Genomic DNA, 14,475 nt, shown 5'->3' with positions numbered 1-14,475 from the left:
CTTTCCTAGTAGGAATTGTGTCATATTTGTGACCCAGTATAAACTTACATGTTTTTATAACTTAAGCAAAAGTTATGTGAAAAGTACTTAATCTACCACATGAGATGCATTCTAGTATTTTCTATTCTAGTCTCTTCTATTTTATGAAACATTATTTGTGTTGTGATTCACTAAGTGTATTTCATGACCCACTAATAAGTCCCAACCCTATGGTTTGAAGAACACTAATCTAGTCAGTGAACCTTTTAATTTGCTGGGGAAGCCAGAAGGATGAAGGGGCAATAGCTATGCAGGTGTCATTAAGGTCGTGCATATTCTGAGCAACTTCCTAGGGGGTGTATCATTAATGACTCTCTGGTTGCACGAAACTGAATTAAACACACACACACACACACACACACACACACACACACACACACACAGACACAGACACGGGGGTGGTATTAGGATCCGAGTAATAAATACATGTAGTTAGACTTTAGGAAGAACCCTATGCTAGGACCTCATAGAGTGTTCTGTATATGGTCTCATAAACCAATCCCAAAGTCTGGGAAAATAATTTCTTTGATGCAGCTTGGTGTGTGGATGTAGCCTGATCTACTCAGCTGTTGATAAGAGGCAGGACCTCATAGTACAGACATGGGTGTCGGTGTCTGCACCTAAAAATCTGTGAATCTGGGGCTAGGGAGCAGTTGACAGAGGCAGGAGGAATATTTATACTTTGGGAGGAAAGCTTCCAAAGTGCCCACGAGAGGAAGTCGTGTTCATTTGAGCTGGATGATATCCCTGAGTTCTTGCTGCCCCAGCGTTTTCACAGGACGATCACATTTGTCAAGCAAATCACAGATGACTGTGTTTGACAGCTCCAATACTGCTTTGAGGATAAATGGTGAAAATAGCAGCATAATAATATAGAATGAAGACTTTATTCACTTAATTGCCTAGAGATTAATTAAATGAATGAAATCTGTTTCACCATATTATGGGACTCTTTTCAACATTTATCCTAAACATATTGCTGGGGTTATTGTTCCTATTCATGTATTTATTCATCTGCTTAACAGATATTTAAGAAATGCACAGGGAGGCATGGTGCTAGGCACTGGAAGAAAATCTAGTTTAGTCAGATCTAGAGCCTGTCTTTAAGAAGAATGAAATCAAGAAGGATATAAAAGTCAGGTGTACAAATAACTGAAGGTGGAGTGAGATAGACTATGCTTGAATCCAGGCTCCATCTCTTTCTTACTCTGTGTCGATAGTTACACAACTGGACATTTTAAAATCTCCATTTCCTCATCTGAAAAAAAGAAAAAAAAGATTATATTACTGTCTCAAAGTTTGTTTAAAGATTGAGATAATATATCTAGATTAATAGTAAAATTCTTGGTACCTTAAAGGTGTTCAATAAATATTAGTTGCACTTAAGATATTTTGAGCACTATCATACTAAGTGTTACATATTGCAAAATGTTAACATGTGCCTCTCTTTGTTCCAAATGTTTTACATACATTTAATCAATTAGCTCTCATAAAAACAATGACAGGGATGCCATTATTACCTCCCCTTTGTGCCAATGAAAACAATTTGAGGCATAGAAAAGTTAAACAAATTGCCTAGAATCCCCCAGTGAGTGAATGATGGAGCCAAGACTCTAACCCAGGGTCTGGCTCTGGAATTTATGCTCTGAGCTGCATTGGTGATCTGTGGAAAGGAGCACCTGTTACAGTCTGAGATTGTATCTTGGGCTCTAATAAATGATTCTCAGCTCTGACTTCACATTCTTATCACCTGAGAGCATCTAAAAGCTATTGATTCCTGGACTTGACTCCTGGTTAGTGATTCTCAAAGTGTGAGTCCTGACCACCATCATCATGTCATCTATGTATTTCTTAAGAATACAAATTCTTGGGCCCCACCCAGACCTCCAGAATCAGAAACTCTGAGGGTGGAGCCCAGCATCGGTGTTCCAAGAAGCCCACCAGAAGATTCTGATGCTAGCTGCTCCAATCAGAATCAGAATGAGAGGACTATTGCTTCAGACCAATTACTCCAGAATTTCTGGAAGAAGTAGAGCCTATGCATTGGTATTTAATACTTTTGGCAAGTTCCTCAAGTGATTCTAATATTCAGCCAGGGTCAGGAGCTTTCATAGAAGCTAAATATTGAGCTGGGCCATAAGCAGGGAAAATGTAGAGTGGATTAGAATGAGTATTTCAGGTGGAACGGCAGCTTGAACAAAGACATAAAGGGGGAGAAAGTTTGTGATGTGAATTGGGGAAGTATCTTGAGATATGGCAGGGTGATGATAGTCAATAGTAATGTATTATATATTTCTTTTTTAATTGGTCTAAATGTGCCTTTATTTTTTTAACTTTTATGTTTGGTTCAGGGGTACACGTGCAGGGTTATTTTATAGGTAAACTCATGTCATAGGGGATTTATGTACGGATTATTTTGTCACTCAGGTACTAAGCCTAGTACTCTATACTTATTTTTTCTCCTCCTCTCCTTCCTCCCACTGTCTACCCTCTGGTAGGCCCCAGTGTTTGTTGTTCCCCTCTTTGTGTCATTTAGTTCCCACTTATAAGTGAGAACATGTGGCATTTGTTTTTCTGTTCTTGCATTAGATTGCTAAGAAGAATGGCCTCTAGCTCCATCTATATTCTTGCAAAGGACATGATCTTGTTCTTTTTTATGGCAGCATGGTGCACCATGGTGTATATGTACCATATTTTCTTTATCCAGTCTTCCATTGATGGGCATTTAGGTTGATTCCATGTCTTTGCTGTTGTGAATAGTGCTGCAATGAACATTCACGTGCATGTGTCTTTATGATAGAACAATTTATATTCCTCTGGGTATATGCTCCAAAATGGGATTACTGGGTCAAAAGGTAGTTCTGTTTCTAGCTCTTTGAAGAATGACCACACTACTTTCCACAATGGTTGAACTAATTTACACTCATACCAACAGTGTATAGGTATTCCCTTTTCACCTCAACCTCACCAGTATCTGCCAGTTTTTGACTTTTTAATAATCATCATTCTGGCTGAGATGGTATCTCATAGTGGTTCTGATTTGCATTTCTCTCATGGTCAATGATGTTGAGCTGTTTTTCATGTGCTTTTTGGCCACATATATATTTTCTTTTGAAAAGTATCTGTTCATGTCTTTTGCCCACTTTTTAATGTTTTTTTTTTTCTTGTAAATTTAAGTTCCTTGTAGATGCTGGACTTTTGTCAGATGCATAGTTTGCAAATATTTTCTCCCATTCTGTAGGTTTTCTGTTTAATCTATTGATAGAATTTTTTACTGTGCAGAAGCTCTTTAGTTTAATTAGATTCCATTTGTCATTTTTTGCTTTTGTTGCAATTGCATTTGGCATCTTCATCATGAAATCTTCCAGTTCCCTATGTCTGGAATCGTATTTCCTAGGTTGTCTTCCAGGATTTTTTTCTTTTTTTGTAGTTTTGGGTTTTACATTTAAGTCATTGATCCATCTTGAGTTGATTTTTGTATATTGTATAAGGAAGGGGTCCAGTTTCAATCTTCTGCATTGGGCTAGCCAGTTATCCCACCACCAAAACAGAATGGTACTGGTACAAAAACAGACTTAGACCAATGAAACAGAATAGAGAGCATGGAAATGAGGCCACACACCTACAACTATCTGATCTTCAACAAAGCTGACAAAAACAAGCAATGGGAAGAAGACTCCCTATTCAATAAATGGTGTATTGTATATTTCAAAATTATAAAGTAGATTTCACATTTATTTTTTTACCACAAAAAATTATAAATAAATGAGGTAATGGGTATGTTAATTAACTTGACTTAATAATTCTACATCCTATACATACAGTATATCAAAACTTCACATTGTACCCCATGAATGTATACAACTATGATTTGTCAGTTAATATTAATAAAATTATCATTTTTAAATTTAAATGTCTAGCTAATCAGTTTATAAAGCATTCATACTTTGACCTTATGAATATTTTACCCTCAATATTTCCCTCATGCATACCCCAATATTCAGTGTTTTTAATTCCTAGGGAAGTTTTTGCCTTGGAAATAATACTCACAAAGAGAGAAAAACACATATGATCTTGGTCCTGCCACTCCCTTCCAAGACCAAGAGCTAAGTGTATTATGAAGAGGCCGGTACTAATGTTCTAAATTGGATTCTATGGCCACTGACACAAACTCTAGCTGTGTCTTTACAAAGGGTTGGTTTCTGGTCTTTGGCATGAATGGGGTTGGATGGGATTGTGATATTTCTAAGGTTGTAGCATCCAGCTCTCTTGAGGACTGTTGTGGCTGGGTGAGCGGTTATGGTTCCCAAGAAGTTCCTGTCTGACCTATTTTTTATGGCAGGATTTGGAGACTGTTCGCACAAAGGGTTAAGTTGCTAAAAATAAGTTTGAAGCCACTTGACCTTTTCTGGCACTTCTGTTAGTAACACCTATGAGTGTGTGGTTCGAGGAGCTGATTCCATTTCTTCCCTGGAATTTTGGCTGTGGCTTCCTGCTTCCTTTTGTTTCCTGTGTCTTTCTTGGTTTTTGGTCAGAACTCAGAAGGATTCTCAAATATGGAAATTTTCAGATGATTCTTGTGCTGTTACTGAGCTCATTAATTGTTATCCAATTAATGACAATACCCTCAAGAAGGCGAACAATCTAAAGAGAAACGTGACCTGGGACACAGGGAGGAAAGTGAGATCTCTTTTGGTCATAAGACAGTTAGTCTTTGAGATGCAAACACATGCTTATGAAGTTTTTCCAACAGAATGAAAGTGTTATAACCATTCACTCAACAAGTATTTACTGATGATCTACCATGTACCAAGTGCTGTGGTAGGATCAATTGGTACACTATCCAGTAAAACCCTGTGAGGTCAAGCATTGTGTCTAATAAGGGGGAATAAAGGTACTTGCAACCCAGTACAAAGATTTCTTCACTGGGGAGGAGACCAGATTGTTAGAGGAGCCTTGTCAAGAGTTGGTTCCAAGGATTTGTGATGTACGCTTAATCTAGAGAGGGAGAAGGTGCCTAAACTGAACTTCTTAGTAGCAAGGACTTTTTATATCTAGTGCCTTGAACACCACTACCATCATTAGTTACTCAACAAATGTAGAAGTATCAGTGGGGGAATTGGGGGAAGAAGACAGGCAGGAAAGTATATTATTTTATCCTGTCCTTTTAATAGAAAATAATATTGTCATCGCCAAAATGTAAAGACTGCATCCTATGTGTCAGACACTGTTCTCAGGGATTACTACTTAGCTCATTTTAATTCTTCTAACTCTATGAAGTAGGTATTATGAACTTCCATTTTATAGATGTGGAAACCAAAAATCATTTGCATATATGTGATGAAGAGTTTACACAGAGGGCTTGATCGTAGTTACCTTCTTGAGGAAGACTGGAAAAATCTACTGGAAAACATTAGTTTTTCCCCAGTCATGAATGTTAGTCTTCAGAAAATCCCTGTGGTAGAATTCATGATTGAGTAATTTTTTTTTTTTTTTTTTTTTGAGACAGAGTCTCACTCTGTCGCCCAGGCTGGAGTGCAGTGGTGCGATCTTGGCTCACTGCAGCCTCCGCCTCCCGGGTTCAAGTGATTCTCCTGCCTCAGCCTCCCAAGTAGCTGGGATTGCAGGTACATACCACTACACCCAGCTAATTTTTATATTTTTAGTAGAGATGGGGTTTCACCATGTTGGTCAGGCTAGTCTCAAACTCCTGACATTGTGATCTGCCCGCCTCAGCCTCCCAAAGTGCTGGGATTACAGGCATGAGCCACCACGCCCATCCCATGATTAAGTACTTTTTGAGTGTTCATAGGGTTTTCATAAATTCATACCTGATCTTTACATCTTTATTATGACCTATAAAATTTTCTTTTATAGTCATTTAATTAAAAGTAGGAATACAGCATACTCAAATAAAGGAATTATTGATTACTTGTTTACATTAGCAATAATAATATATACTTATATGCTGAAACAATGTATCTTTACTATCTGATGCTTTCTAGAAACTTTCTCGGAGTCTTTTTCTTTCAGACAGTTTTAATAGGACGCTTGAAAATTCATCTTTACTCTTTTGCAGATATTAAGCACAGGGAGCTTTATGTGTCCTGTGGCTAGTTCTGCACTGAATACTGCTCCTGGCCTTCTGGTCTATCCTGGCCTAAATTTGGTCCTAGAAATGTGAAGGAACTTGGATGCTTGAGAGGGAAGAAGTGCCAGGGGCAATTATTAACCTGCTTGGCATATCTGAGCAGGCATGCCTCTTCTCCCCTCCTTAATACCCGTGGCAATGTCACGGCCCCTGTTACACATGCCTCACCTCATTCTATCATCACAGACCTCAAAAAAGTCAAGCCCAAGCCCCAAGTTTTCTTTTCTTCAACATGTTTAATCCTTCTTAAGGTTTCTTTGCAAAAATCTTCACTCACTACTCCTCTACCGTTGGCCCAACCTCCTTTTTCTATTCTCAACTTTTCCTTCTTACCAATTACCTTCAATGTGAGTGACTCCAAATTCATGTAGTCTAGAACCAAAATTTTCTACAATATTGAAAATGCATACAGAATAGATTTGTATTTCCTAAAATACTGCTTTAAAGGGACTTACATGTTGGGGAAAGGGAGGCAATGAGGCATGATGTTTATGATCCTTACTCTAGGAGAGATGGATGGGCACGAATCCCATTCTTCTCACCAGCTAGGAGAGGCAGCTTACAGGAGAAGTTAAGCTTATGGCTCAAAGCCACCTGCCTGATTTGAGTCTGAGTTTTGTTGCTTCATGGCTACATGTCTTTGGGCAAGTTGTTTAAGCTTTTAATGACTATTTGTGCCTTTTTAAGTAGAGAAAAAATCATTCCTAACTCATAGAGTTGATGCGAGGATTAAGAGAAATCAACATTTACATTTTAAATATGGCTAACACATAGTGTACTCTCAATATCAATGAATTGTTATTATGTGATATTCTCATTTTACTGAAGATAAAAATTAGATAAGTGATACTTTCCTTAAAAGTTCATTTTGAGAATTAATGAAGATAATGCTTATAAACACCAAACACAGGGCCTGACACAGGAATGGTCTCAGTACCCATTAGCATTTATCACCATCATTATATACACTTTCCCAAACTTTTCTATAAGTTTATCCCTTATGACTTCCACTTTTCCTTAAAGAAGAAAACTCTGAATGTTTGCATCATGTATTTCTTTGCTTGGTGTATTTGCGTGTACTTTCCTTGCATTGAGTTTCTAGAAGTGGAGACTTGGGACTTTAAGACGAGGGACCTGATTGCTTACACCCGATGAATGTCAGATAGTTTCCTGGTGAATTGATGTGGCTTGAAATAACAATAAGTTCATGGGCTTCTCAGCAGTTTGTGCTAGGTGAGGAAGTGCAGTTCTTGAATGCCTATTTTTGCTGCCTTGTTACCGGGGGGGGGGGGGCTCAGAGTGCAAGCAATTAAGCGTGTCCAGCTAAGGCAGTGCTTCTTCTTCTTCTTCTTCTTTTTTTTTTTTTTTTTTTTTTGAGATGGAGTCTCTCTCTGTCGCCCAGGCTAAAGTGCAGTGGCGCCATCTCGGCTCACTGGAAGCTCTGCCTCCCAGGTTCACGCCATTCTCCTGCCTCAGCCTCCCGAGTAGCTGGGACTACAGGCACCCGCCACCACGCCCGGCTGATTTTTTGTATTTTTTTAGTAGAGACAGGGTTTCACCATGTTAGCCAGGATGGTCTCGATCTCCTGACCTCATGATCCACCCACCTTGGCTTCCCAAAGTGCTGGGATTACAGGCGTGAGCTGCTGAGCCCAGCCAAAGCAGTGCTTCTTAACTGGGTGTGATTCTGCCAACCATCCCCACCAGGCGATATTTAGCAGTGCCTAGAGACATTTTTGGTTGCCACCACTGCGGGAGGGTTACTGCATCTGGTAGAGGCCAGGGATGCTGCTCAATATTCTGCAATGAGTAGGACATCTTCCACAACAAAGAATTATCCAGCTCAAAATGTCAACAGTGCCAACGTTGAAAAGCCCTAGGCTAACGCCATCGGCATGGCAGAAGGTGGGCAGCGGCCTCCCTCTGTGGGCTGGAGGAGGGCCTCAGGCCACAGCTCAGATTGTGGTGAAGAATGTTCTTTTTACCCTCAGCATCCAAGTTGTTTTACTATACCTCTGGCCAGCTGAACAGCTTAAATTCCTCCCCTGTGGACCTAGGGACAGAGCAGTTTTGAAGTATAAATCTCTTACCCCTATCATTTCGTCCAAAGGGGAGCCTAATCCTGAGTAGTGCTGGAGCTCAGGAGAAATATTGAAGAAAGATAATTAGAGTCTCTGGCCTTAGGAAGTTTACTGTCTGATGAGCTGCATATATTTATAAAAATCGGCCGGGCGCGGTGGCTCAAGCCTGTAATCCCAGCACTTTGGGAGGCCGAGACGGGCGGATCACGAGGTCAGGAGATGGAGACCATCCTGGCTAACACGGTGAAACCCCGTCTCTACTAAAAAATACAAAAAACTAGCCAGGTGTGGTGGTGGGCGCCTGTAGTCCCAGCTACTCGGGAGGCTGAGGCAGGAGAATGGCATAAACCCGGGACGCAGAGCTTGCAGTGAGCTGAGATCTGGCCACTGCACTCCAGCCTGGGCGACAGAGCGAGACTCCGTCTCAAAAAAAAAAAAAAAAAAAAAAATCATTCTCTTTGTAATCGATAGCTTAAGCAAATAAATATGCACACACCTTCACAAACAAAGGCACCCTATGGGCTTGTATGTATCAAGAAACTACAAACCTGAGATGGAACTAAGAAATGGATTCAGATTTAAGGACCTTTAGCTGTGTCTAGTGGTCTATCTGTCTCTTAGTGCATTTCCCTGGTTGTGTGAACCTCTGACTCTCTGAATTCTCTAGATGTATGTGTGTGGGGGGGGCGGGGGGGGGGGAGGGTGGTGAATGTATGTGAAGCTGCACACGTGCATGAACTGTCTCTGTCTCTGTTTGTTTCTCTATCTATGTGTGTTTCTGTTTCTCTTTGTCTTTTGGCTATTGTCTTCATATTACCTCCTCTCTGTCTGTTTCTCTGTCATATTGTCATTTTTTTCTCTCTGTATATGTACATCATTTTTATATACCTGATATTCCTATCAGGCAAGGAGTATTTCTCCTGATGACCAGATTTGAGAGACTATTCTTTCCTAACAGCTTCAGTAAGAGAAGTCTTGAGGGTGTCTTTTAAGTTGTGATCACCTGATCACCATAGCCAAGATGTCTCATGACCCTACTGGATCACGCGACATCCCAGGGCTTCAGAGGGATGGGCTGCTGTGATTGACCAGCCTGGCCAAAAGCACATAGCTGCAGTCAGGTAGACAGCTCCATAAAGGATGACAGGAAAGCATACTGAGCAGACCCAAACTACAGGTGTCCATTCTAGTGAGCCAAGACCAACTCAAGAGAACAGCTTAGTAATGCAAGTGCTGGAGGATGTGTGATCCACATTCTGGGTTCTCTAGAATTGTAAAGGAGAGAGATCAGTGTGAGCTGGCGTGACCAGGGAAGGTTTCCAGGAGAACGTGATTCTTGCTTTCAACCTTGAAAGATGTGTGAGATTTTAACTAGATGGAAGGAAGTGAGCCTTCCTGTTGAGTGAAGAGTTTCTTTGTTTGTTTTATTGGTTTGGTTGCCTTGTTTTAAGCTCCCAACAGGCAGACTTTTCTTTCTTTGTTAATAGAACATAGTATTTATTGACCACAATCAGGCTTCTTCAGTATGGTGCCAGTTCTCTGAATGCTACTCTGTCAGTGACCATGGGGAGAGAATGGAAGAATAACAACTGAGAAACTTCTAATCCTGAGAGTACTAGCATGCTATAAAGAAACAGGGAGTTCCTTGTGGATTCTAGATATTAGACCTTTGTCAGATGGATAGATTGCAGAATTTTTCTCCCGATTTGTAGGATGCCTGTTCACTCTGATGATAGTTTCTTTTGCTGCATAGAAGCTCTTTAGGTTAATTAGATCCCATTTGTCAATTTGGGCTTTTGTTGCAATTGCTTTTGATGTTTTAGTCATGAAGTCTTTGTCCATGCCTATGTCCTGAATGGTATTGCCTAGATTTTCTTCTAGGTTTTTTTATGGTTTTAGGTTTTATGTTGAAGTCTTTAATTCATCTTGGTTAATTTTTGTATAAGGTGTAAGGAAGGGGTTCAGTTTCTGTTTCCTGTATATGGCTAGCCTTTTTTCCCAGCACCATTTATTAAATAGGGAATCCTTTCCCCATTGCTTGTTTTTGTCAGGTTTGTTGAAGATCAGATGGTTGTAGATGTGTGGTGTTATTTCTGAGGCCTCTCTTCTGTTCCATTGGTCTATATATCTGTTTTGGTACCAGTAGCATGCTGTTTGGTTACTGTAGCCTTGTAGTATAGTTTAATGTCAGGTATACCTATGTAACCAACCTGCACGTTCTGCACATATATCTCAGAACTTAAAGTAAAAATAAAAAAAAAATTACAGTGGTCAAATACATTTGGGATACATTTGGGATACATTGGGTTAATAAAATGAGACATTTCTCTTCTGAAAAAAAAAGAAAAAAGCAGGGTGGCTTCAGACCGAAGAAAGTATTCATATAGTCCATTGTGGTGCCCTCAGTCCTCTGTGTGTCTGGCCTCAAGTATGTTACATTGAAATTTTGGCATTATCACAGGTAAATCGGTTGTTTATTAATTCAGTAAACACTTAAGTATCACCTAATATGTACTACACACATAGGTCCCGATGGTTCAAAAATAAATAAGACAGGATCCTACTTTAAAGTTTATAACCAAACAGAGAAGACACAGAAATGAATTAGCAATTGCATACATGGTTTGATTGTGCCATGCAAAGCAGTGGTCCTCAAACATGGCTGCACATGGAAATCACCTGCGACCTTTAAAAATACTGATGCCTTGGTCCCCATCTGTAAAAGTTTTTATTTCATTGGTCTGGTGAAGAGGACCCAGGCATCTGTATATTTCAAAGTTACCCCCAGGGCTATCATTAGCTGTAAAGTCTGAGAACCACTGGGATAAGGATGCTTTGGGAGCAGGGAAAGGGCTCTGCAGTGATACTAGGGAAGGAAGGACTGCTGGAGGGGCAAGGCCCAGTGAGCTTGGAAAGAGGAATGAGAGTTCGCCAGGGAAGAAGAGGGGCAGGGAGATGAGTGGATAAGGACGTTGGAGCTCTTCCTGCTGGAAGTCAGGAAGTCTCTCTAATTTTGGCCTAGTCCCTGTGTGGCCTTAGGCAGACATCCATTTTTTTCTGTGCCTCAATTTCTCCTTCAGTCAAATATGACTAATGATGCCTGCTCTCCTTACCTTAGGGGTTTGCTGTTAGGATCAAATGAGGTAAAGAAAAAGGAAATGATAGAATGTCAGTGATCACTAGGAAAAATAACCCATTAGAATGAAGCCTCATTTATTCAGCCTCTTTGAGGAAAGAAGTATTTTACATAAATGAACTTTCAGATAACTAAATTTTGACCTTCCAAGAAGTAATAATTTTATTTTAACCAATAAAAATCATTTTAGTTTTTCTAAAACATAACACTTGCAGCTGAACTAATAATTGTATTTTAACCAATACAAATCATTTTAGTTTTTCTAAAACATACCACTTGCAGCCTTAATTTCTTAAACAGGGTACCCTGGATGCCATCAGCCCCTGTTTCTTTTCTTCTGTGCCTTCAGCCCCTCAACATAGATGTCAGCACTGAATTGTGCTGTGTTACAGTAATGCCCCCAGGGCTATTGAGAAGTGTAGGGATTTGTGGCATGGAAGATTGGGTTTTGAGTTCTTAGGTCTGTTTTTCACAAGTTTTCCGTTTCTCTTGCTATCGAAGTATCAGTTCTTGGTTCTCACCATTTTCAATTCTACTTTCCATTTCTAACTTGCTGCTGCTTCCCTGTTGAAGACTGGAAAACCAGAATACAAATCTTAGAATAGTGTACAAAATCTGAGCCATTGGACTATAAGTAAGAGCCTGCCAGAGAGAGTGGATTGTGTGATCTTTAGTAAATGAGTTTTTAACATGTGTGTTGGCTCTTTTCAGTGGGCTTTCTGGGCCTTACTCTGGCCTGGGTCTCTAATTTAGGAAACAGCTGACTGGGCTTTATGTGTGAAAGGTCGGAGGTCTATGAGGATTATTTATAGGGATTCTTAGGCCTCCATCTCCTAGGTATTGGCCAGAGACCTTTAAGGTTTTCCACTTTGGTCACCAGGAGAATTTTGTCCTTGTCAGACCAGATTTTGAATGTATATTGCCAAACTTTTGTTATTTTCAAGGCAGAAATAAAGAAGGATACCTAGGATTAAACTCAGGAAGGAAGGAGTATCTTGAAGCAAACAGCCCAAACTGAGGCAATACTGTCTTCCCCATTGGGTAGAACAGGCAGGTAAAGAGGGAGGGCAGAGGAGGAGGAAGTGGTGGAAGGAGTGAAGAAAGTTAAGACAGAGGAGATAGATGGAAGACACTGGGGAAGAGAGAACTTCTGGGAAGGTGCAACGTGGAGAAGGCCATGAGCAAGGTGTAGGCCAGCATGACTATGCACTCTGTATTCTTCTCTATTTTTTTTGAATCATTGACTCATTGACCATTCAGTACTCATGTCTTGTGACCCTTATAGGTGACAGTTCCTAGGAGCAGCCACACTGTGAGGACTGCCAGTGGCCACATTCTGCTGGTTCCGAGACTGCAGGATGGTCATCTTTGAGAAAGCGGATTTCTGAGTAGCATTTGAACCTGAGTGCCTCCCACTTCACTGTCTGCTATCGGTGTTGTCACTGAGCTTCTGTCTCTCTCTTCCTTTCCCAGGTCGGTGGCCGGATTGGATAAGGAGGCAGACCTGGTGCACATGGAGGTGCGGACCACGGACGGATGTAAGTTCTGCTACAGCCAGGCTAGGCCCAGGGAGATCTGCCTGCAGGTCTCTTTCCTCCCCCAATTTGTGTTTTAATGACTTGGAAAGATGAAAAGCCCTGAGCTCCATTACAGCCATATCCATCCTTATTTCCCAGAGTAGGGGTGAGAAGTCCTTTCCTAAGGGAGACTTTTCATTGAAACAAACTCTCGGGAATGAATTTTCTGGGGATGTGAGTTAATGTGATGAAATTGAGGCTCCTGTTTGTAATTTCTTTGGCATCTTCAGGGTAATTTGAAGAGGAATGTCCATAACTCATCATGGTATTTTACATTCATATGGCAAATTGCAGGGACTGCCTGCTTCAGAGTATGAACCCTTTATATAGGCAACCTTACCAAAAAATGTAATGGGGCAATTATTTGCAAAACTGTTTATTCATCCATTCGAGATATTTAGGGATGGCCTGCTATGTGTCAGACATGGTTCTAAGCCCTAGAGAGAGAGAGTGATGAGCAAGTTCTATATTGTCCCTGCAAAAAAGGGACTCTTCTAGCAGTGGAATTGCAAGATTTTAAACACATGACCCACTATGTACCTTGTGCAGCTGTGTACTTCTGACACAAAATTGGACTCAAAAAGCATCATTTTGTACCAATTTAAGCATTTTATTCTTCTCAGAGTTGTTTATACTTAAAGGGTTCTTCTCCATCCAGGAAAAATATAATCAGCTTAAATAAAAATATATAAAAATATAATTAGCATATCTTAGATTGAGAACAGAGCCAAATAATCTAATAGTGGTGATGCAGAGGTGCAGCAGAACAAGCACCTGCCTGTGAGTTGGGGTCCTGGGCTCTGTTACCCTCTAGCCTTGAGACCAGGAAAAACTCCTTAACCTCTCTGGGCTATAACTTCCTCTATGACCCGAGAATACTCATCCTTCCCTGGAGCACCTCCCAGGATTATAGGTTAATCAAATAGAAGGTGAATATTAGAGAAACTCAAAAATGTTGTATAAATGGAAGGTGATTCTGTTTTGACCTGAGTCTGTTAAGTAAAACTGCATGTGCTTTCTGCAGGAGAAATCTACTGTTGGAGGCCAACCATAGATGCATGCCATAAACATGCATTTGGGGGAATATGTTTTATCTGATTTAGTTTTATTTTTAAAAGAGTTAGAAGGTAATCAGAATTTGTTACTATATTTCTGCCACTCTGTACCCTTCCCTCCCTCCTGCCCTTCCTCCCTCTTTCCCTCCCTCCTCCTTCCTTCCCTCCTTCCTTTCATTCGCCCCCTTCCTTCTCTTCTCTTCCCCCGCTTCCTTCGCTTCCCTTCCTCCTTCCTTCCTCCCTCCCTCCTTCCCTTCCTTCCTCTTTCGTTCCATCCCTACTTCCTTCCCTTCCTGCTTCCTTCCTTTTCATCTCATTTGATCCTTGAATAGATGTAAATCTGTGAGACATCCAGGGATGACCTACACTCTTTTAAATATATTTTTTAACTGAATAGCTATTGGGAATTTAAGGAGATACAGTCACACACTTAAAT

The 14,475-nt window shown here is 40.5% G+C and overlaps 1 protein-coding gene across 1 annotated transcript in view; it reads left to right on the top strand.

Annotated features, from left to right (window-relative positions):
* The window catches only part of SORCS3 (sortilin related VPS10 domain containing receptor 3), a 621,477-nt gene that overhangs the window by 424,555 nt on the left and 182,447 nt on the right, over positions 1-14,475 (top strand). Inside the window, exon 6 of the mRNA XM_030940951.1 lies at positions 12,881-12,945. Within this exon, the coding sequence (XP_030796811.1) occupies positions 12,881-12,945 (65 nt within the window). The remainder of the gene's footprint in view (positions 1-12,880; positions 12,946-14,475) is intronic.

Source organism: Rhinopithecus roxellana, chromosome 11, assembly GCF_007565055.1.
Source record: "Rhinopithecus roxellana isolate Shanxi Qingling chromosome 11, ASM756505v1, whole genome shotgun sequence".
In the NCBI taxonomy this organism is placed as follows: domain Eukaryota; kingdom Metazoa; phylum Chordata; class Mammalia; order Primates; family Cercopithecidae; genus Rhinopithecus; species Rhinopithecus roxellana.
Note: the sequence above shows the minus strand (reverse complement) of the source record. Positions and strands in the feature narration are given on the sequence as shown.